Below are 24,592 nucleotides of genomic sequence, written 5' to 3' on the forward strand. Positions count from 1 at the left end.
TGTAGAAACGCTGCAGTACATATCCCAGGCCTATGAGTGGCGCTGTTTCTGCTACGGAATTCAGACAAAAATAAAGGAAGAGGAAGAGGCGGAGCACGCGGTAACCCTGCTCGCCATATTGAACCGTGCCTGGAAAAGCTTGTCCTTGCGTTTATCTCCAGTAGGCTTGATGACTGTAACAGCGTCTTCACAGGTCTGTCTAAAAAATCGATATGTCAGCTGCGGCCGATTGAGAACTCTGCTGCTCGGGTCCCACTAGACCAAGACAACAGATGACATCACTCCAGTTCTCAGGTAATTACACTGATTCCCTGTCCATCAGAGGACAGATTTGTAAATACTGCTTCTGGCCTTTAAAGCTTTGAATGGTTTAGGACCAGAGTCAGTACCAAATATGGAGAACGTGTTTTAAGCTTCTATGCTCCACATATCTGGAACAAATCTGTAGATTAGCTGAAAAGTTTAGCACATTTAAATCAAGGCCTCCCATGATTATTGCAAATGCAAATCTACTATATAGAATGGCCCATAGTTTGACCACCCCCATATAACCCTCCTCAACAAAGACATTAACTTAGCATTTATGGTAACTTCTCATCAGTCACTTCTGGTTTCTTCATAGTACCTGTTTGCTTTAGGTCCTTCCACAAAATGCCCTTGATTTGGATCAGGACTTTGATCAGGACTTTCAACTTGTGTTCTTGACTCATTGTTTTGCTACATGGCCCAGTTTTTTTTTTTTTTTTCCGATTCAGTTAAGGACAGATGCTCAGACATTGTCTTTTTCTCCATGATGACAAGCCATCCTGGCCCAGATGCAGCAAAACAGACCCAAACTAGAACACAGACACCTCCTTGTTTCAAAGACTGAATGATGTTCAGGTGTTGGAATGTGTGATGAAAGACATGCTTCTTTGGTTCACTGGTGATTCTAAATTCACCATAGGTGTGAGTGTGAGTGCAAATGGTTGTTTGTATGTGCGTTAGCTCTGCGATAGACTGGTGACCTGTACATGGTGTACCCCGCCTCTTGCCCAATATAATGGATCAGGACCTTGAACTGCTGAAGTTTTGCGTACCTAAGGTAAGTCCATGAGATCTTTCTCTTGTCACCTTGCTCCAATCTAATCTGTGCACATTTCTGACCCATTCCGACTGCGCTCCTGAACCTTCCTCCAACGCTTCCCCAAATGCACCGCGTATACATGTGGATATTTCTTAGCTTTCAGCTGTCATCTTCCTTTAGTTCCTCAAGACTAAATCTCTCTCTCTTTGACAATAATAGCTTTTTGTCATAGTGTAGTGTAGATAATGCTTACCTCATTTTCTTTTATTCATCAAACTTCTGCCACACAGATGTCTGGAAGGCTTGCAGCCACCTGATTCGCATCTTACGAGACTTTCTGTCAGGAGACATTGCTCACGCCACATGAGTGCTCTGGGCTCTGTGGGACGTCTCTTGGCTTGGCTGCTCGTCGAGACCTATGCATTGAGATGCTTGTGTGTCATCTTTCTTTCTTATGTTTCTTCCCACACTCACACTTGTTATTGCTCATCCATGGCTTAAAGTCATTGCCCTTTTAAATATACAAGGGTGGTTTTAACTGGGGGCTTTATCTTGCATCCTTCTGTGGGTCCTTCTTCTCAGAAGGCACACTTGTAAACCCCGTCCTTCACAGTTTGCAGTCCTGATTTTGTGCAGGCTGGCTCACTGTCATGACTTAATGGGATGCTTGAATAGAGTAGAGCATTTGTTAATGTTATTAAAAGTGTCCATGCCTTTTATCAGGTTAGATTTAATTGTTACTTTATTTGTAAACTTGAGTTTTTAAACTTTTATTTTTAGGATGTTCTCCTGGTAGACGTGTACCCGGTCAGTTGGAAGATGGCACATGCCAGTCGTATTCTTGTTATGTCATCTTGAAAAACAAATACCAACATATTTACACAGGCTTAAGGAGGTTTAATTTGTTGTAATTTACAAATCATAACCCATCCACAATTCATCCCATCTCCAAAAGGATTCATTCAGCAGCAAATTCCTAGTAAAACAGAGTCATGCCTTATAAATAGTAGACAGAAAATGTTATCTTGTGACTTATGGCCTGGTACATAAGAAAAAAAGTACCAGACAAGTCCAGTTACAGTACTTGCCTGGTGATTTATAGAGAATATACCACCCACATAGTGGATCCTATAGAATCCATTTAGAATATTGTTAAAAATTAAATTTTTTTAAAGCTCATCTCAGGCAAAAACAAGCACCTCTATATGTGATAGTTTTAGTCTAGTTTTAGTCGCTGAAAACTCAAAAAGGTTTTAGTCAAGTTTTAGTAAAAAAGAGAGAGAGAGAAAATATTAGTCTTTTAATAAATTAATTTACTTCAATAAGTATTGAAATTTGGAATCAAGGTTGACAGGTTGTATCAAGCATTGCAATTCATAAAACAACAGTTAACTTTGACACTTTTGTATAATAACCTACCAGATTTATAGCTCAAGCCTGGACTTTCCCATTGATGGAGATGCAATGCTGCCGTGCTGTACTTCATCGTATAGCAACAATAAATTAATAAACTCAATTGTGTATCTGTGTGTGTGACTAGTGACGGACTGACCGGCTGCATGCGTGTTCTGGGCGTGACCAAACAAAGATAGGATGCAGCACCATTGCTGATAGTTTTTAGCTTTTGACAGACATGGTTACACACACTGTAGGCAGAAATGTCATGCATTTTGAACGTCTGACAGAGCACCCTCTAACATTTACGTTCAATTTCATCTCGTCAACGAGAAATCACACACGCCTCGTTACGTTTTAGTCATCAAAGAGCCACGTTTAGGTCATCGTGTCATTATTGTCATGATAAAAGGGGCATCAATGAAATAATTTCGTCATCGTGATTGCTGGTGAAAAAAACACTGATTTCCAGTGAAGCCAGCAAACCAGATGTAACATGTAGCTGTTTTTGTTCATATGTATAGTATAGCTGATTTGACATCTGGAAAAGTAAAATTTTTTGATGGCTTCAAAGTCAAACAAAAGGTCCTGTCAAAGCTAATATTTCTCCTGGATGTTCTTTCATCGTGGTATTAGCAAACCCCAGCTTAGCATACTGCAAAATGACATAAACATGCATCCAATTATCCTTTTGAATTATGATACTGTATGGATGGGATGGAAAAATAAATGGGCATGTAGCTTCTAAAATATCTTTCCAAGCGCGCTGTAACTCAAACAAATTTAACGTATACAAATGACACATACCCAAAAATAAATATCCAGGGAATTCTTGTTGGCCTGTGTTTGGGAACACGAGAGGTTCTGGGAAAACTGCGAGGAGCAGCAACAACATTATTCAGCTCACCACTGTCCTCTGGGTTTTATTTCAATTTGTCAAGACATGTCAGAGTTGCAAATTCAGGAATCTGAGTTTCTCCGCTATTGCTTTTCTTTAAGCAGCAGCAACAGTGTTTTGTTTGCTGAGAACTTGATGTCTTGTCGCTTGATATATCTTACACTGGCAGAAAGCCACTGTTACAGAACATATCACACACACAAAAATGTAAGAAAAGTAGTTTTCCCTCTGGGAAAAAAGTGATTAATTGTGTGACATCGTAGTACAAGATCACTAATGGACATCTATTATAAAATCTCTTTTGCACAGCTGTCTGGCTGGCTGGCCCCCATTCAAACAGAAGCCTCATTGTTTGACAGGCAGAGGACTCCGTGTCCTTAGAGTGAAATTGTGCATGAAACTGCGGCATACACAAAACCTTGGGTGGATGTAAATGTTTTTAGGGAAAATGGGAACACATAAAAACACTTATATGTTTTGGCTCATCATTACAGACAGCACTCTGTCTGTGCAGTTCACGGTAGATGGCGCCCTACATGGATCATTTCAGAGATCACTCATGCTGACTCTGCCTCAGTAAAAATGCTTAAATTTATAGACTTGAAAAAAGACTCTTGCCCTTTTTGAAACTGTTCCATCAGCCTGGCCACAACCAAAATGACTTGTTACAGGACCGGTCTGAAATAACTTGGCGAAACAAGCCCTTGGCCCCTGGTACAGTTGCTATATTCACTTAAAATCCACATCTGGAAGAAAAGAACAGTGTGCTTTTGATTCCCGTGAATTAGACCAATCGCGTTGCTGGGGTAATTTGGGGTAAAGGCCTCGTAGCTCGCGGCTGAGTTTCTGCTGTAAATTAGTTTGAAAATATAAGCGGCAATGTACAGTTGTGCTCGTAAGTTTATATACCCCAGCAGGATTTATGATTTCTTGCCCATTTTTGAGAGAATATAAATGATAACACAAAAACTTTTCACTCGTGGTTAGTGGTTGAGGGGGGGGGCTTCTCTCTCTACGCTGCAGGACTGAGAGGTTCAGGGTCAGTCCCCCTCTGTCCCCACAGCCATCAGAGTGTACAGCGCCACTGTTTAAATGTTAAAATGCTCCCTTGTAAATATTGTAAAATGTAAAGATGTCCAGTCAAGTGCACATAGTCTTCCATATGTTGATTTTGTCGATTATGTTGGTGTTTTATGTTGATGTCTGTGTTTGTTTGTGTAGAAGCTACAGGGCACTCAAATTTCTCCCAAGGGATGAATAAAGTATTTCTCTATTCTATTCTATTCTATTCTATTCTATTCTATTCTATTCTATTCTATTCTATTCTATATTTCTCCACTCTTGTCAAGGCCTTTTTGAGTTCTTTTTTTTTATTTCTCAGAACGTACCAAACTGATGATGTGGCCACTCCAAACATTTCAGCTATCTCTCTGATGGATTTCGTCTTCCTGTTTTTCAACCTAAGGTCTGTTATACTTTCATTGAAATCTCCTTTGTGGGTTCAAAGCAACAGCTTCCAAATGCAATTGCAACCGTTTGCCGGCTTAAATGATGAAGGATTCATGAGGGAATAACCCAGTCAACTGTCCAATTACTTTTGGTCCCTTAAAAAAGAGGCAGCTACACATTAAAAAGCTTTAACTCCTAGACCCATCCTCCAATGTATGTATGTAAACACACTCAAATTATAGCTGAGAGCCTACAATTTAAGTCCATATTGATTATAAGTCTGTCTTTAACATGTTTTGGTTAACAGCTGATATAAGCTAATAGTGTCCAAATATATGTGAACTTAACTGTATGTCCATATTAAATATTTTATATACAGTATATATTATGTCATATATACTGTAGATTCTTAATTTAGTTTAGGTTCATGGGTTTACTTTTTTTTTCTGGTGCCACGTGGCCAAGCCCACTTTACGGGTGCCCTGTTAGCTCATGTACAGTAAACACTGATCAGCCGCAACATTAAATCCACTGACAGGAGAAGTCAATAACATTGACCATCTCGTGACAATTCGATGTAGCACCCACCTAGACCAGACCAGGCACCCCCATCCCGTAGCAACCCATAGGACCCAAAGGACCCCACCAACTACATCCTGTTGCCACAGGATCAGGTATCTGTGGGATGATCCACAGAGGCCCTTCCTTTCAAACCAATGGACCCAAAGACCCCCACTAACAACATTATGTTCTCAGACACCACAGGACACCCCCAGAAGACCCATGTCCATTCTCTGATGGATAACTGTTCTGGAGGCACAAGGGAGACCTACACAAAATGCCTTATCAGTGCCTTTTTACATTTCTCTTCCTCCACCACGCACCTTAAAAACAGATAAATTTGCAACACAATATCTTCCTCCCAGTCCACATAAGCGTGTGTGTTAAATTGGCTGCAGGTGTGAATGTCGGTGTGAATGGTTTCCTGGCTCCCTCCCGTGAAGGTCCGTGACTCTTCCAGCTGGGACAGGCTCCAGTCCCCGTAACCCTTGGAAAAATAAAGAAGGCATCACTAATAAACATACGGATGAGTGCTAAGAGGCAAGAGGATACAGCACCTTGATGAAAAGAGCGAAGTGGAAAGATGCACACCAGCGGGGGCTCATGGCTCAGTTTAGCCCCGGGGGCTCCTTGGCCTATGGTCTCCACAACCAAAATCATGTGTGTCGGTGACACCGTGTTCTGAAGTGCAGCTTCAAAGTAGCCAAAGAGTATAGGTGGTATTATGGATGTTGTTTCAAGATTTTCTTTTCATATGATAGCACCAAGGCTGATAGAACGCAGACTTTCTCAGGTTTGTATGTGCTGAGTGATGGTTTGAACTTTACCTTCCAGGAAGGTGTTAGGACTCCTGATACTGCAATGTGAGTCGTGTGTGAAACTTTAGAGTCTAAGTTCAGATTAACAAATGCATCAGAGCTCAGTGTGTGTGCATGCATGTGCGCGTTCGTGCGTAAAATTCCCGATTCACCTCCTTCCTAAACCTCAGTGATGAAAAATCCAAATCCACAACGGTGCTCCATCATTCTGACGCTGCTCTGCACTGCACCGCTGTATATGTGGTGGGTCTAGATCCGAGGATGTGATTTTTTCAGTTTTTTCAGTTTCAGTATATGTTTATATATGTGTGTGTATAATACGTACTGTCTGTGAACACGAGGTTGCAGTGGGCTTTTATTACAAGTCTAATCAGGTATGAAATACAGATGTTTGATTAAGCTGAGTATACCTCTAATGGGCAGCTGGTAGTGAAGTACTTGAATGACTCACCATCTGGCTGGTTTCATGAATGATTTCAGAAAGAAAAAAACTTCTGGTCTTAAAGTCATTACATAACATTACATCATCAGCAGACATTTCATCATAAACCAAGTGCTTGACAAATTAACCGAGGAGGTTATCAAAATTAACACTAATGATCACATAAGCAGCTCAAATTACACAGAAACCCTTCCGGGACGGATACCAATTATAAAGCCTTTGAGCCAGCGTTAAGATGGCAGGAAGAAACCTTGAGCAGAACTCAGGACAGAAACAAGAGCGTGAGAAGAGGGAGGGGAGCAGCAGGAGGAAGCATATAAATTGGATCTTGATAAAGCATATACACATGGTACAAACAAGAGTGCAGGATATTGAGTTACACATGATCCCTGGGAGGTAGGTTGCAGATAAGTCTAATGGATACATCATACAGTGTGCCCTTAAAGTCACTCTCGTAAAGCCAAAAGTATCACGTTAATGTTAGCATTAGAGGAAAATTCAGTGGGATACGTGGGGATCAGTGCTCTGACAATCCATCCAGTAGTTTCAAATCAAAGTGTTGGTTAACCTATCAGCACTGCTGTCTGCAGAGCCAAACCATACACTGGAAAACATCTGCATTCAGCAATCAAGAAATACTCTCCCGAAAGAGTGTAAAAAAGTGATTATCCACTTATCACATCAGCCTCACGTCGGTTTTTCACTGATTATCATACTTCAGAAGATTCTCAATCATCCAGATCGCGGAATATCTAAAACAGGTAAAAAATGAAAGCAGATGGAGTTGCTTGAGTTTTTTTTGCAACTCGTTAAAGCTTTATTCCTTTTTTTTTTTTTTTTGTACTGGTTTTTGTGTTTTTGTTATGATGTGGACGTCTCCTGGGGTGTTCTTCTAGTGTGCAGCTCTCATTCAGTTGTTCATACTGTGTGTTGTCATTGCTGGTGCAAATGAATTCAATGGAGCAGTGCACACATCTGTAATTACGCCAGTGATTTAAAAAAAAATTAGTGAAGTGAACCAAAGTGGCTTTTCAGTCTGATAATGCACCTGGCATGAACGAGGTTTCACTTAAATGGGTCTGAAGCTCCCTCTCACACACACAGACCTGTGGCCCTTTCACTGATGCTGAGCTGTGATTCACTACCAGGGAGGGAAGCATCTCTCCTCTGCTCTTTCTGTGCGCTCAAGTTCTTAAAAAGATGCCCTTGAGCAAAACAAGGACATTAGGTTACTGGAGGCCTTTTCAATCACATGCAGATGCTTTTCTTTGAGGAAGTGTTATTGTATTACAGTGCCACCTTCTGGCTGCAGGTTTTTCCTTTTGCAGGCTCATGGTACTTTAAAAAAAACAGGAACAAAGAAACCTCCTCTAAATTATTTCTCTGCAACACTCAAAAATAACCATCTGCAAAGCCTCAAGGGAAAAATAATATACTGGGACAATGTTGGATATTTTGAGGTTCTCATGACTGACATCTTTTAATGAAACACCATAATGCTTCTAGTATCCTTTATCCAAAGCTTATGTCCTTTGATTTCAAGGTGAATCAGCTGTTCCCGTGTTGTCCTCTGGTAAGAACATGGTTAAGACACCAGCTTCAGAGACATCAGCTGCTACAGAGATGTTTACTTTGTCCTTTGTGACAGAATACCCTCTGCTTTCAGCTTTGTCACCATTTGTGTGTTCTTGTTTAAATCCATTCACATCTGTGCGTCCTTCTCTGTGCCTGGCGTCCGTCACCGCTGTCTCACACCTCTCCGAATAAAGTGCCAGGGATCTGCGTGCAAATAAATCTGGTCAGAACAGCGAACAATCCATGTAATACCCTACTGGTTTTCAGCCTGTGCAAAATGAAAAATGATTTTTACTTGACTTTCTTCACCAGCAGGTCATAGCGGTTCTCCGCCTCCTCCACCATCTTCTTCAACGTGTCGGCCTCTCTTTGTTTTTCCAACAGTTCCCTCTGAAGACGGTGGTTGGTTTCATCCAGGGTCTCGCAAAACGCCTGCACTTCAAAAACAGCAGCAGCCGGTGGCTGAACCGGGCCACAGTCTGGACATTTGGCCCTTGAAACAATACTTTTGTGAAAAACATGAACTCACCCGACTTTCCTCCAGACTGTCAAACAGACACGGACGGTCGACCAAGCGCAGAAAGCGTCTCACAGCTTTACTAAGGAACAACAGGATTAACTGAAAGGTCAACAATCAAGCATGGATCAGTGAGATACAACAAAGGTTACAACACACCTTCGGATGACATCTTTGTGTAACGTCAGGTTCTGCAGAAAGTTCTGCAGTCCGATCTGGCGCTCTTCTAGGAACTCCTCATCATAGTTGTCTCTAAACCAGCGCTTGTGGGGCAGTGCTAGGCGAACTCCAGGAAACAGATCTTTAAGCTGCACCAGAGTGATAACCGAAAAAGTGAGAAAGCAGAAAGTAGAATCACCGTGGCAACAGCAGCACAGCAGCAAAAGTCGAATGTGTCGGATGCTCCTCCTGATGCCACAAGTCACAACACAGTGAGGTGTCGATGGACTCGAAAAAGATTGAACGCGTGTTAATGTGTGCGATAAACGGGAGCAGATGTTTTGAAACATCAAACTGTTGTAACCCCGCTGAGGCCCTGAGGCTGTCCACTGAACTTAAAGTGTAAAAAAAAAAAAAGCAAATAATGATCATTTGACTCACAATCTCTATTATTTGTCCTTGTCCAACGTGAAGGCCATCAGCGTCTCTGCTCACAATCTAATAGTGGGTCACTTTACTAAAGTGTTGCTGCTGAGGTGAACAATGGGCTCTCACCTTGTCATTGAGGCTGCAGAAGTCGGTGTATCTTCTGAAGATTACCCAGCTGTCTCCTTGACTTCCAGTAACCAGGATCTTATAAACCTACGACAGAGATCGCTGAGGTGTAAGGTCAGAACAGAGGAACATGTAGCGCGAGCTGCACTCTCACACACTCTCTCCACGACTTAAAGGTGCTGGTGTGTGTGCGCACCAATAATACAGAGTACCCAACCCCCTTCGTCTTCTAATACATCCAATGTGATGACAGTGTGCAGTAGTAGTGTTTACTGGGACAATCTAGCCCAAATTTAAATATTTAACACGCTCTAGTCACTGTGTAATACTTTGTGAAATGAGGTCTAAAACATATGTATTTTATGGTTATTGAAGTCGTCATTATACTCTGCATACGCGACACATTTTACAATAAAAGGCAACTCTGACTTCATGAGATGTTTTTCTAGAAGAACTCACAAATAGCTTTCAACAAGAAAGGCTTTTTAATTTCTCAGCCAGCAAAATAACTCACTGTTTTATTCTTGGCGAACTAAGAACATCACAAAGGAGTACTGAACCGGAACACAGAGGGCAAATTGTGGACGCTAAATCCTTTATTTTGAAATGAAACAGCTGTTTCACCTTCCTTTTTCTCTGCTCTTATTCCTCCTGAAAATGGGGAATTTCAAGTGCAACTGATGTTGCAAAACATGTTCACATGCTCTCACACATGACTGTGACTGAATTGCTTTATTGTGCAGTCAACACACACACACACACGCGTTTGGGATTACTACATCTGTGAGGGCATTCATTAACAAAACACATTCCCGAGCCTCCGTATCCAAACCCCTGATCAACTCAACCAAGTGACTGAACCCTAAAACCAAGTCTTGATCCTGAAGCCAACATCTCCCCAAAACAAGGACTGTTCCTCGCAAATATACAAATGGTTGAGTGTCCTGTGACAGTACACACACACACACACACACACACACACACACACACACACACATGTATGTACAATACTGGTACATTAAACAGCAGTAGAAGGCAGCACACATAATAATATATATACATATATATATATGTGTGTGCTGCCTTCTACTGCTGTAATTGTTCAAGTTCAACTTTGAGCGGTTATACACTCTTAGTTTAATGTACCAGTATTGTCCAGTGAGAAACAAAAGTACAGGTCTCTTAGTGAGGTCTGTAAAACAGGCAGTTTACAGTTTTGTCCTCTATTTAGTGTTTCTAAAGAGATTTTTTTTTAGCCTAAGAAGGATTGTTTCTCAATCCATCGGGGAACAATTAAACCTTCATACACTCAAAATCACCACATTTCGAGGTACGCGGTTTTCTCTGGACCACAGTGGTACGAATAATTGTGATTTGGCATTTGTGTCAGTAAGTGAAGCTGTCGGACAAATGTAGAGGAATTCAATATTTATCTTATTATTGTCTTAGTATGAAGTGACAGTGAATTTGAAAGGTAAAGCACCTTTGTGCACAAGTATAACACTTGTATAACTGTACTAAGTTACATTTCACTACCTAGTATAGTATGTATCCACAACTTCAGAGGACATTATTGGACTTTTCTTTTTCCAGGAGACTTGGTTTGACTCTAATCTTTGATTTAATGATCATGATGTGGATCCTGTTTCCATTTTTCATCAGATTTAGTTCCCCACAATATGAATAATACCTGGATTATGCACACATTTGCATTAAAAACAAGACACTTAAGGTTTACTTAAAATCGTTTTGTGTGTGGTAAAACAACTTTTTTTTTACTACGATAACGCATGAAATACTGTACCAGATTCTTTAAATTCTTACTGTGAACTTTGCCCTCTCCTCCAGGATCTCATGGCCCATCAGTTCAGGAGTGATGGGCCTCTCCTCCCAGTTCTCCACATAGTTCCCCTCACACTCTCTGAGTGTGGGTGACCCTTCCAATGGGCCTCCTCTACTACAGCTCTCATCGAGAGTAGGACTTCCAGCTCCACCACTCCAGCGTCCATGTCCTCTCACCAAAGAATTTCCTTTTGGGGGCGAGGTCTCACGTTTTGTGGATGAGGAGTTAGTAAGTACGGGGGACCGTCTATTGATTTCAAACCGGTCCACTGGAAAGGGGACTGGAACAAAGGGGACTGCCATCTGTGTTGATGAGGAAGACTACAGGCAGTCAGGAGTCACATAAAACGAAATCATACAAACACAGCAACACACAAGGACACACATAGTGTAATATACTCACACCAGATCAGTGCAAAAATATTCCTGTGTGTCAGACCTGCAAAAATGACGAAACCATCAAAACTCAGCCTTACGTCTGACTTTCCTTAACTGCGCTGAAGAGGAACTGTCTTGTTGATATTTTTGCTGGCTCATCAGAAACAGAAGGTAAGTAGTGTAATTTCCACACAGCAGTAGTTACAGCATGCCACCTGATTTGCTGACACCATAGACTATATAGTTGACACCCTCTGCTTTACAAGGGCTTCAGGTTACAACAGTACAAGGCACGGTCATGTGCTTCACAGATTAGTAGCATTAGGTAGCAACTGCTTACTGCTCACTTTATATGTATTTTGTACAGCAAAACTTATGGTCTCACTTGTACATATCTGTACATACTGTCCACATGCTATAAAAACAATTTATACCATACCTCTTATACACCACACTATTTATCCTACTTGCACTTAATGTTTATTGCACTTCTGGTTAGATGCTAAACTGCATTTTGTTGGTCTGTAATGACAATGACAATAAAGTTGAATCCAATCTAATCTAATCTAATCTAATCTAATCTAATCTAATCTAATCTAATCTAATCTAATCTAATCTAATCTGCTTTCAAAAATATAAATAATGATTGTTTATTTTTTATCAGTTTACAAAATGCAAAGTGAGTGAACAAAATAAAAACCTAAATCAAAATACTTGGTGTTACTACCCTTTGCTTTCAAACCTTCATTAATCCTTATAGGTACAGTTGCACAAAGACAGGGATTTTTATAGGATTATAGATGCAGCGGTCAATCAAGAAAACACATAAAGCTTATTTCCCTTCGAGATCGAAAGATGTCCAGAAGAGCCATCAGCTCATAACTCGAAGAAACCAATGGGACCCAGGTACACCCATGTACTGTCTGGAGAAGTCTGGCCAGTGGTCTTCATGGAAGACCACTCCACCGAGTTCCTACAAAAACTGTGTTCAACTGTGTTCAATCACCAAATATTGATTTGATTTAGATTTCTCTTCTGTTTATTCACTGCAATTTCTTAATTCTTGAAAATAAAGTACATTCTCGAAAGTATTATTTTACACTTGCCAAACTGTTGCACAATACTCCGTGTGTGTGTATGGTGTGTGTGTGTGTGCGTGTGTGTACGAGCGCGCGCGTGTGTAAGGTCCTCTAATTCTCCTAATTCATCTCTTCTAACTTTATTTTAAACTATTGACATTGACAAGGAAAGCCCCTGGTTTGGGAAATTCCCACGTGTCGAAACCTCAATGTTTACAACTGAGTTTTTTCAAAGGAGAGATGTCCAGCGAAACTGAAACTAAATGTGGACTCAAGGTTACGACAGATGTTATAGTTATTCAAAAAACATGTGAACTCTCCGTCGTCATTTCAGGTCTCGACTCAGTTACATGTTTAATTCAGAATTTGAATTACATGCATGTGGCTGTCTGGAAAACAAATATCTTATTAAAAAGCGAAATTAACGTGGGTGCCTGAACGCATCACGCAAAACCCGGAAATGTGTCGTCATTAGCAACAACAAACCCACCTGCCTTAAATGACAGCGCAGCTCACCGGCTGTGAGTCAGCTGACAGCCGGTTTTCTAAGAGCATATCAAGATACACGGACGTGAAAGCGCCTACGTTTAACCGGGGTTGCTGGGTGCGCGGCGTTTCATCCTCGCCTCTCTCTCGGTCTCCTCCTCCGCCACATTGACGTTAGCTTAGCTTGCTAGCAGTCAGCGACATTATGGCATGCGTGTAAATGAGAGAGAGTGAGGTTCCTCATTCCGTTGAGCAAAAGAGACAGTTCTGCTTTCAGTAGCTGACCCAGAACACGACAAATCCACGGACGCTCCCAGCAAAAGACTCACAGACTGCTATGGAGCCGCACGCGGCTGTGGGCTGTGTAAACATGGGCAGCCTGACCAGCACCTTGCCGGTGATCCCCTACCAGAAGCTGACGGACCTGTACTACCTGAGCAGAGGGGGCTTCGGCACCGTGTTCAAGGCGCAACACTCCGACTGGAGGACCACCGTGGCCATAAAATGCCTGAAGCTCGACTCTCCTGTGGGGGAAAGGTAACCCGTAACTTCGTGTGGCCATCTATTGTTGTTTAAAGATTACACGCACATTCAGACATTGTATTATTCCAGTAAAATTACACAGAGAACGCATTTCCTCCACAGTGTGACACGTATCTGATACCACATGTCAGCCTGTCTGTAGAGAAGCTGCAGGATCCGTCCGGGGATGACATGATCTCTGTCCTCTGCTGTTTTAGGTAGAGGACAGACTTTTAAACTTGAGTGTTTGTTTTAAATTATAAATACATACACCAATGGAGGATTTCAGAGGGTGTCGGTCACACTTATATATATATCATACTAGAGTTTAAAAAATCAAAAATGGGAAGCGTTCTTTAACACGTGCACTACAAGTCAAACATTTGTCTGGTAGAATATATGCAACATAAGAGCACATCAGTTGAGTTTACGTCAAATTTACTACTTACTGCTCTGTGGTGATAATAACTTTGATATGGAGACAAAGTTTCTTTACAAACGCAAGTTTTGATTCAGTTTAAGCCTTCAGTCTTGAATAGCAGCCACTCAAGATTTCTACATTTTATGAACTATTCTGCAAACTTTCTTTTGGAGTTATTTTAGGTTCTGTGAGCCCTTATTACCCTGTGTAATGATGTGATTATAAGATCATATTATGATATTATGACATCATGTAACCATGCAGTGATCAGTCATTCTGAGCACAGTAGAAGCTGTGGAACGATTTGACCTAGATTTACAGTATCACTGCTGATAAAACACTGATAGCAGTCAACTGTAAAAGGGTTATTCCTTAGGTATGACCCCTTGGTATGACTCACCATCCATGAATATTATCATTGTGTTGTTGTTGTTTTGTATCAGTTGGTCTGAATTTATCACTGGCTGCGTTTCAGAGAGAGGAACTGCCTGCTGAAGGAGGCTGAGGTGCTTCACAAAGCCAGGTTCAACTACATCATCCAGATCTTTGGCATCTGCAACGAGCCCGAGTTCTTCTGCATAGTCACAGAGTTTATGAGCAATGGCTCTCTGGATCTGTTGCTCCACGAGGTAGCCACAAGCAACTTCATGTCACTGATCTGTCACACATATTATAGAGTGGTTTGATTTCCCCTTGCGGGGTAATGTCACAGATTGAAGACTTTCATAGCTTTTGTTTTTGGACTCTAATTGCAGAAATGGGTGAAGTGAAAGCCCCTTTGTTCGTCCGCTGTTTCTATATATGTGCCTTGTGTAGGGAGTTTGCAGAAATGGTTATTGTTCACTGTGTTCCCAAGGAATTCCTGCCAGCGAGCCATGAACCAAAAGTGAAAACTACAAGTATTCACAGGCTGATGAAACTTTAAAACAGTTAGTGAAAGAAAAGCCGAACAGTGAGAGCTGCGGACAGATACGTTACCGGGAAATTCCCACTTGCACTAGCGTTGTTCTCACTAGTTTAGTAACTAACCCTAACCCTAACCCTAGCCCATTTTTTCTACTTACACTGTTGCTTTTAATAATGCTTTTCTGCCTTGTTGGTTGCCTCTGCCTACAGAAGGACATGTACCCAGCACTTGCGTGGCCTCTGCGCCTGAGGATTCTGTATGAGATTGCCCTCGGGGTTAACTTCCTTCATAACATGAACCCACCTCTGTTACATCATGATCTGAAGACACAGAACATACTGCTGGATGGTGAATTTCATGTTAAGGTATGCATCTGAGACAAAGGACCTGTATGAGTGCCAGAGAAACTAGAGCATTTACTGTAAGAGCTTCCTTATATCTAGTTCTCTTATGTCACCTGAAAATGTGTGTGGGCAGGGCAGCAAAAAATAATCTCTGTAATAAAATTAGAAAAAAAATATTTTAAGTGGTTTTGCATACCAGTTCTAAGTCAAATATAAATGGTTTCTTTTATTGCAGTACAGTATGTAATAGGAAAAGTGCTGCCTTTCTGTAGTGTTGCCGCACCACTGAGATTGATGAACCAGTTTGACATCAACTAAATAAAATTTAGATATTAATTATTTAAATAGATTTTAGAATTAAAATAAAATGTAAGCATATGTCATTGTCTACATTCCTCTGACAGTTCGTCGTGCACATGCTTTGCTTTTCACCTCTTCAGATTGCAGACTTTGGTCTTTCAAAGTGGAGGCAGCTGTCTGTGAGTAAAGGCTCAGGGTCCAAGACCACAGAGATGGGGGGCACAGTGATTTACATGCCTCCAGAGGAGTATGAACCGTCCAAGAGCCGCCGGGCCGATGTGAAACATGATATGTACAGGTGAGGCAACAAATGACCGAAACCAGTCATTAAAAATAGGATGGATAGTCTTCATTCATCCTTAGTCAGGGGGAAAGCTTGGTACCAGAAACAAAAGTTTATTTTATTATTTATGAATGTGTTATTTGCAAGTACATGAAGCTCAAATTGTCACGTTGGGAAACTCTTGATGAGAGAAATCAGTGTTGCCGAGAAAAGGTTTTCCTGATTGACAAGGTGAGACAATGTACCAACATGGGGTCGGATTGTTAGCATACCAGAAGAGAACATTGCAGGGGCATGTGCCAAAGACTAAATCTGTTGTACGTGCCAGACAAAACTAGCCTGTAATGGTCTGCTTCTAGGAATCTGTCAGAGAGAGAGGGAGGGAGAGAGGGAGAGTAGCAATAGTTATAAAAGTTTAAAACAAGAAATCCACTTTTCTCTGTGGCCGAGTGTGTGTGAAGGAGCGCCTGGCCTGTGAATCACGTAATCTTTTCAGTTTCTGGGTAAAAGGTATGTATTGTTGCAACAGGTCAATCAGTCATCACCCTTCCTCAAAATGTTCCCTCCGGTTAGCTCGTCTCAAAGTCCCCCAGCTCTGTAGGGGATTACCGGTAGAAAGCAACGATGTACGTCTGATTCCCTTAACAGTTTCTCTCCTTGTCATTGCCATTACAGCTATGCTATCATCATGTGGGAGGTGCTGTCCAGGCAGATACCGTTTGAAGGTAGCTTTTATTTGAATATGTCAAGCTCCTGGCTCTTTAGTATCACTCTCTCTCGCTTGAATTACTGACATGTGTGTGTGTGTGTGTGTGTGTGTGTGTGTCTGTGTGTGTATTCAGAGGTCACCAACCCCATGCAGATCATGTTCAGCGTGCTGCGTGGGATGCGTCCTGACACCAGCGTGGACAGCCTGTCCCCCGACATCCCCAGCAGAGAAACTCTCATCAACTTGATGACCTGCGGCTGGACGTCGAACCCAGATGAACGGCCTTCCTTCCTCAGTAAGCTCATAGAAACATCTGTGCATCGGTTTCTGACACAATATTACAGATTCCACGTACTCAGATGACTAGTCCAACCCTTTTCATAGTATGGGATTACATTCATTGTAAAGAAACTGGAGGCGAGGTTATTGGATTTTCATGAACATCATCATGAACCAACCATAAATCAGTAGATCAGTATGAAAAATGTTTGGTAGACTGTAGTTAAATACAAATCTGATATTTGTTTGAAATCACCAGTTATTGTTCTGGCCTCATCTGCAGTTAAAGTTACAGTGATTGAAACTGAAACAGCTACATGGAAATGTGCTGCATTGTTGACTAGATTTAACAGTGTGATGTGTTTACTGACATTTCAGAGTGTTTGATTGAGCTGGAGCCCATGGTGCGGAAGTTTGACGAGATCGACTTCCTAGAGGCTGTGCTGGAGATCAAGAAGTCAAAGGTCAGTAAGGAGTCTGGTCACGTTCCTTTTTTTACGTTATTTTTCCGGTTATGTTATTATGGAGCCTCCAAAAGATCATGTTGGGGATTTAGAAAGGTTGTGTTGGTTGTGGTAGCTCTAAAGTAGCCAATTGTGTAATATTATATATATGAAAATGCTGATTTAAATATCTTTCTATCTATGGGTCTTGTTTCATATCTATAGCCATATAGTCAATAAATAATAGATCAGTTCCCATCAACTTGAAACACATGGCCAGCTGATGTGACCACAGTACACTACTCCATTACTCCATGTCCAAGCATCATTTCATCATTTCACATCATTTTTATTCATATGTCTGCACAGCACCAGTGCAGTGCAGCTCTTGCCTTGCAAATAACCACATCCTGAAAAGTTAGATCTTTTTGGTTTCTGTTTTCTAGGGGTTCTTTTTTTTTAGTTGAAATTGAAAATGAAATTCGAGCCACTATTTAAAATGGTTTTATTATGTTTAGATCATAATAAAAGAAAAACAACATGTATTTCCATTTTAACTTTCAAAATTAAAACACAAACCACACATTTTTTCCCTGTTTCTGAAAGGAAAAATACCAGAGGATATACTGACTATGACCCTGTGCATTTTCTGGTATTTTAAGCTTATTTTTAAAATCAGAAACGAAAACTATTAAAACAATTGTTACCTTTTTTTTTTTTTTTTTTTTAACTTTTATGTCTTAAACAAAAAAATAAACAAAAAAAAGAAACTCTTCTTTTCTCTGTAGTCTAAAATGAAAAGCAGAAAGTTAATATTGTACTTAACTTTCTTAAATAAAAGTAGAAGAAGTCAAAAAACGAGCAGTATTTTCTTTCAATGAAAGTGGAAGTAGTCCCCATCTGGAAACAAGGCCTCTCTCACAGGCGTGGGCCCGGGGCATGTGATCTTGCCATTACTTGCTGAAAAAACAGGTGCTTCTGCTTTTCTTTTAAACCGAAAATCAAATTCTCTTTTTTTTATGTTATTTTGCAATTTAAAACTGAAATATGAAAATGTACACAGGCCAGACCATACACCCACATTCATAATCAATTAATTCTGTATCTCTGTTACACTCGGTGTGCAGTGATAACAAGTGGATACTGTCAGAGATGTGCCTTTTAAAATGAGGACAGGATCCAGCATCTCTCCTTTCTGTGTCTGCAGAGCAGTTCCCTGAACTGATAGTATTAATATTATTATGATAACCCGACTGGGCAAACCCAGCGCCACACTCATGAGGGCCACAACGAATGCAAAACTAATCAAGGAATGAATTATGAGAATTGGGGGAAACGCAGTCAACAAAGTTTCCTGAGCTAACTCAACCTGGGGATGTTGGTAGAGGCCTCGGTTGAGTCATTTAGAATCAGATGGATTAGCTATTGTTCACATTGATCTAGAAATCCCCCTGTTCAGGAACTAATGCCGAATAAAATAATTGAACACACGACGGGATCTAAAAGTCGAACTGTGTGTAATCTGGGAGAGTCTAAAATTTACCATGACTAAGAGAATTTACCTCATAATGTCCGTCACTTCCTCTTTTCGATTCCGGTGTTATTTGTGTGTGTCTGCACGTGAGTGAGACAAGTGTTTCCAGTTAAAAACTGTTTGAAGAAGAAAACTGTTGTTTGCTAGTTAGATGGGCTCGATTGAGAGGAAAAGGAACAGACAAGTGGTGTGTGAATGATTAATCTAGAAAGTGACCAGTATTTGTTCCTCATTGTTCCGCCAGGCACAAGTACAGTGTAGTGGCACACGCAGAATGACCTTTAAAGGCTTTGATGACAAAAGGAGTGTTTATTTTGTTTCTTAACTGATCGTAGTTGATAGTAGGGCTGTCTCGATATCAGATTTCCACTTCACGATTATACATTATAACAATATTATCGCAGTATCAACGAGCGAAATCCAGGAAATGCATCTTAAACTTTATTCACGTCCTTTTCTCTCTTTAAGGAGATGAATTACACTCAAAATAAGAGTAGAACGGAAGAAAACGGGGGCAGATGATAAACACACTGTGTTCAAGTGGCACCGGATTTATTATCATATGTGGAGTTTTAACATGGTATTAAAATTTCATGTTTTAATACCACAAGTATCATCAATGCCGGTATAATTCAACAACCCTAGTTGGTTATTGTTCTGTTCATGCTATTGTTGTACTCATTACAATAACCGCGTTTGCATGAACTTGTCCTTTTCTACTGAGCCATGACATTATGACTAGGTCTTAACCACTGTTCAGTTGACTGACATTGTTTGTCTCGTTGCTCGTGGAACCTGTTGGTGTTACATTAGGCGGCAGGTGATGATTTTGTCCTCAAGCTGAGAAACAGGTGTGGATTTGAGCAGATAAGACAACAGCTAGACCCTGATGGCTAGTTAATGGGCTCAGAGCATCTCCAACACCACAGCTCCTGTGGGGTGATCCTAGACAGCAGTGGTCACTATCTATCAGTGTCAGTACCAGATACTGATAGATAGTATCATTCTAATCCCTGTCCACTGCTATTGGTGCTTACGATGGATACATGACTAAGTAACTAGTCTAAGTAACGTCCACATCTATAACAGGACACGGGTTTCCTAAAGGAACATTACACTGTAATGAGATCATCTTCATTGTTGTTCACTTCTCCAGTCAGTGGTTTTAATGTTGTGGTTGAAGGATGTGTAAGTGAATATCTGGTGTCGCCCTGTGTCTTCTGCAGTTGATGAGGAGATCCGGCTGTTGTTCGGCTCAGCCGCTGTGTGAGAAGAGGAGTGAGCAGGGATCTCTGAACACCCTGAAGGACAGACCCGGCCCCTGGCAGGTCAGTACCCACTCATCCTCACCCACATTCAGGATAAAGGGGGGCGAAAAGGCTGTCTACTGACAGATGTGCTCAATGTATGTATTCTGAAATGTCTGAAATATGTCTAAGAACTATCAAAGTAAAAGTCACGAAACAAGTCTGAGTAATCTACCTGCCCGGTGAAGATAACCAGTTTCTCTTATTTTAAACTAATTAAATCTAAACTTTCCGATTTGTTTTGTTGCAGGAGAGCTCCGGCTCAGGATCTGGGTCTTGTTCCTCCCAGGACACAGACATATCTCTTCCAGCCGTCCTCACCAGCACCAACACTGCACCCTCTAAAGGTAACGAGACATTTAACGTCACGCCCCCGAGACCAGATTAAAGCACTTATGTGAGTCTCTATGTAGTGTGCGCTTTAATGGACACATCACACTTCTCTGTCTGCCCTCCCGCTGATGTAGATGTGCTTCCATCATCATTCATCGCTCCTTCTCTGGAGGCTCCAGAGTCTCTGAAGGACAACTGCATAGCCAACAATCTGAACGGCTACCAGAGTGCCAGGCCCTTTAATGATTTAAACATACTGCCTGGCACCGAGTGTGAGACCAGGCTGGAAAACATGACGCTCAAGCCGAAGCCTCAACAGCAAGAGCCAAGCAGTCAAGGTACGTGACCGGCATGGACCATAGAGGACGCTGTGTGGTTGACCTGTTTTGGAAGCACTAATGTGTTTCAGGACCCACATAATTCCTGTATTTTTTATTTTTCCTTTATGTGAATCCAAGTTATCTTACAAACACGATAAAGACCGAATTCTTGATTTCTGAATTTGGGTTTAAGTTGTCGAGAATAACAATTGAATCACATGTTTTTAACATATTTCTTCTTTCTTGTAGCAGAGTACTCTCCTCCACTAAGACATTCCCCTCCTATACATGGTCCCATCGCTCAGTGGATCTCGACAAGGCGCGAGGAGATCGTCTCCCAGATGACCGAGGCCTGTCTGAACCAGAGCTTGGACGCCCTGCTGGCCCGCTCCATGCTCATGCGAGAGGATTATGAACTGGTGGTTCACCAGCCCACGCGCACCGCCAAGGTCCGCCAGCTTCTGGACAACTGCCACAGGCACAACGAAGACTTCTGCCGCATCGTCGTCCGCAAGCTGCACGACAACAAGCAGATGGGCCTGCAGCCGTACCCACCTGAAATAACCACGCCAACCGCGGCCCCCGTGCCCAGCTCACCGCCGCTGTCCATGTCCTACAATATCCCCAGGAACGTGTAGCAGCAGTTGCGGCCAAGCAATGGGAACAATCCAGATCACAGACTGCGCCAGCTTTACACTACAGTTTACTCTCACCTGCCGGTTCCGTTGTCGTCGAGACGGTCTCCAAGGTTCATGTCGGCCTTTTACCCCTGAAAGAAGGAGGACGGCTGGTTGAGCAAAAAAAGTGTTAAGGTACAAATTTAAGTTAACATCCACACATCGACTAGAGGTTAAAGGTTTTATTCTGTTGAATCAGAGTCAGTGATTTTATTTAAAATATTATGGATTTAATAAAGTAACTTATTTATATTCTCTCCAGTCTGATCGGATGTGTTGCAGGGTTTCACTTATTTTGCTCCATAGTACCTATTCTCTCCAAATACCGTTGCTTTTATTTAGACCAGTGTTTTGTGTGTAGACATTTTTGAATGCTGACCGCGATGATAAAAAACGAATTTAATTCCCATTACATTAATCTTACTTTTAAGTATTTTGTATTTATTGTTTCACTTGAGTGGTGTTGTTAACTGCCTAAGGGAATTATGCAGCTCTCAGCAACACAGAGAAAGCACACAGCCCGCATTAAATCAACCCCAAAATACAGCTAAGTGTTACTTCAAACAAGTGTTCTTGAGCATTTACAGCTTCATGTAATTCTGCTGAAGTTTTGCAATGAGTGATTTTGGTCATATTGGTCATCATTTGTCATTCTGGTCATGTGAAAGTTTATGTGGAAAGTTTTCGTCAATTTGAGTTCTTTTCCTCCTCCTCCTCTTTTTGTTGCTGAGCTAAAGAGAGACGCCGGGTTATGGTGTAAAGAGGAAGTGGAGACTGTAATGTAATGCAACACCCAGAATGAGAGGGACGTGTGTGTGCGTCTAGATTAAAAGTGGACCAAGATGGCCTGACTTTTGATTTCTTATGGTGACCTCAGTATTGGCCTCTTCTCTCAGTACTCCTAGTAATGTCCACTCCTGACATATCTGAATACTTCCAGAGCTATTTTTCTTCCATGGACTCTGAGCTGATTGCAAAATCATTTTCACACTTCAGCCTACAAACCTGCTCTGCTGCGTCATAAGACGACTGCTGTTCATGAATGGAAATAATCAAACCTGCTTTGTTTCTAGCAAATCACTCCGCTCCAAGTATTACTCCTTATTCGTTAAAGTCTTTACACTGTAGCTGCTTGAAACAGCAGGTCTCCTCTTTCGGAAACACCGACTTATTACATTCAGTAAGGCATAGTACTGTTAAGTACGAGACACAACATGTTCTTATGAGACAGTAGCACCTGTTTATTTATAAAGATAAAAGTGTCTGTCTGATCGAAGGTTCGTTGTTACTTCATTCGCACATATGCAGTGTCACATATATTCGCTCCAAAATACATTGTAGCATTGTATCGACAAATTAATTCAGTTTCATTGTTATGTATGTGTTTGTAACATAGGGTGTATCATAATGATGAGTGTAGCTGCTGAGCCTCCTTGTTAGAAATTGTGTTTTTTCTTTTTTTCCAAAATCGTTCAAATATGACTTAGGCAATTATGCTAAGACACCCCTCGCTGCTCCCCAGCTCTTCCCTCTTCTTTAAATCTGCTAACTTCAGATTAAAACCTAGACAACAACAGCCAAAAACCAGACTGGAGTCCACAAACCAGTGGATGATATAATTGTGGCTGCGTTCATGTCTTATACACAGTCTGTGGTTTGTATGTGGAGTAGAGCTGTATGGTTCTTTTCGATCATTAATTGAGCGATAGAAAAGGGTAAAAGAGGGAGGCAGTTCGTTGTCCCCCGAAGTCCAGTGTAGCATTTTTGATTTTATTTAATCCAAAGATATTCCATTTAAGACACTTTATTTTGACACTCTGATTCATCAACAGGTCATTTTAGCTCTAGCTTATATGTTTGCATGTATCTTTTTATTGTGAGCTTTACTGTCACCCTCATCACTGTCCACCACTTCTTCAAATAGGTGCTTAAATCTGCCATATTGTAGCTGTGGCATATGCTGTCTGCGTTATCTATACATCCACCACAGACGAACCTTCGCCCGGTTCTCTTTTCTATACATGCAGTAAATGCACTCATTGTGTTAATGCACAGGTTCTGTATAATTAAGATTATACCTTGGGAAGTGAGCCACAGCAGGCGCTTCTTACTACGACGCTGTTGTGAAAAATGGTACACATGATAAAGTGTCAGTTAAATATTAACACAAAGGCCGAGCGAGGTCGATATGCTTCCATTTGCTGGGCCTTGTCTTTGAAAACCGTGCCTCATGTTCTGCTTTTGGTCTCAACTCTAGTAACGTACAAAAGCCTTCTAAATGCATATCAAGAGTAAAGTCACATTTGATTGCCTGAATATGTTGTAACATATTTTGTACTGTAGATGATGTTTCATCTTTTTTATATATATACATATATTTTCATCCGTGATCTTATGATGTTGAAAACATTGTTTTTGTGACGTGTTAATTTGATATTGGTAGCAATGCCTTCTTCAGAATACTGGCCTAATTTAGTGCCCATGTCACTATCAGTGTGAGTTTATCAAACAGTAATAATGTGTAACAGAGAGTTCTGTGGATGTGTAGCTGTGATTTCAATGGATTTTTCAAATGTATCAAACTCTTCATTAAAATGGCTACGCTGTTTTTACTTCAGCCTGCTTTCTTCTTGATTTCTTTTAAATCTACAATTATTCAAGGGCTGCATTTTGTCCTTTACAACAGCTGATTCATAAAATGCACCCACATACTATACACGAACATTAAAACCCTTGACAGGGGAAGTAAAAGACATTATCGTCTTGTTAAAAGGCAATGTTCTGCTAGCAAACCTTTGATCCTGACCTTCATGTAATGTACTTAGTCACGTACCACCCATCTAAACATTGTTGTTCACCAGGGACCCCCACCCCATAGCAACAACACTGAAGGCAGTGCCCTCATCCGAAACGTGAAAAATAGCACAAGGTGTTGACCCATCCTCCAACCCACGCAGATCTCAAACAGATCAAGTATTTGCAGGATGTACTGG

General features: G+C 41.2%; 2 protein-coding genes across 4 annotated transcripts; one reads left to right on the forward strand and one right to left on the reverse strand.

Moving 5' to 3' along the window:
• Positions 1 to 6,524: 6,524 nt before the first annotated feature.
• On the reverse strand, positions 6,525 to 13,363 carry LOC125010145 (sorting nexin-16-like). 2 transcript variants are annotated; one of them, XM_047588521.1, is made up of 7 exons: positions 13,225 to 13,363; positions 11,260 to 11,580; positions 9,436 to 9,522; positions 8,881 to 9,029; positions 8,734 to 8,803; positions 8,500 to 8,636; positions 6,525 to 8,408 (listed from the first exon to the last, which is right to left on the reverse strand). In XM_047588521.1, exons 2-7 carry the CDS (start codon positions 11,578 to 11,580, stop codon positions 8,168 to 8,170), a joined length of 1,005 nt encoding a protein of 334 aa, XP_047444477.1. In that variant the 5' UTR covers positions 13,225 to 13,363; the 3' UTR covers positions 6,525 to 8,167. The 2 variants fall into 2 exon arrangements, with proteins under 2 accessions (XP_047444477.1, XP_047444476.1); XM_047588520.1 differs by lacking the exon at positions 13,225 to 13,363 and adding an exon at positions 11,681 to 12,170.
• Positions 13,241 to 24,216, forward strand: LOC125010143 (receptor-interacting serine/threonine-protein kinase 2-like). Of its 2 annotated transcripts, none has more exons than XM_047588517.1 (11): positions 13,241 to 13,757; positions 14,639 to 14,792; positions 15,280 to 15,435; positions 15,855 to 16,012; positions 16,673 to 16,722; positions 16,840 to 17,001; positions 17,364 to 17,449; positions 20,189 to 20,290; positions 20,520 to 20,616; positions 20,737 to 20,940; positions 21,175 to 24,216. In XM_047588517.1, exons 1-11 carry the CDS (start codon positions 13,558 to 13,560, stop codon positions 21,558 to 21,560), a joined length of 1,755 nt encoding a protein of 584 aa, XP_047444473.1. In that variant the 5' UTR covers positions 13,241 to 13,557; the 3' UTR covers positions 21,561 to 24,216. The 2 variants fall into 2 exon arrangements, with proteins under 2 accessions (XP_047444473.1, XP_047444472.1); XM_047588516.1 differs by having other exon boundaries at positions 13,245 to 13,757; positions 21,172 to 24,216.
• The last annotated feature ends 376 nt before the right edge of the window (positions 24,217 to 24,592 follow it).

Source organism: Mugil cephalus, chromosome 7 (assembly GCF_022458985.1).
Source record: "Mugil cephalus isolate CIBA_MC_2020 chromosome 7, CIBA_Mcephalus_1.1, whole genome shotgun sequence".
Taxonomy (NCBI): domain Eukaryota; kingdom Metazoa; phylum Chordata; class Actinopteri; order Mugiliformes; family Mugilidae; genus Mugil; species Mugil cephalus.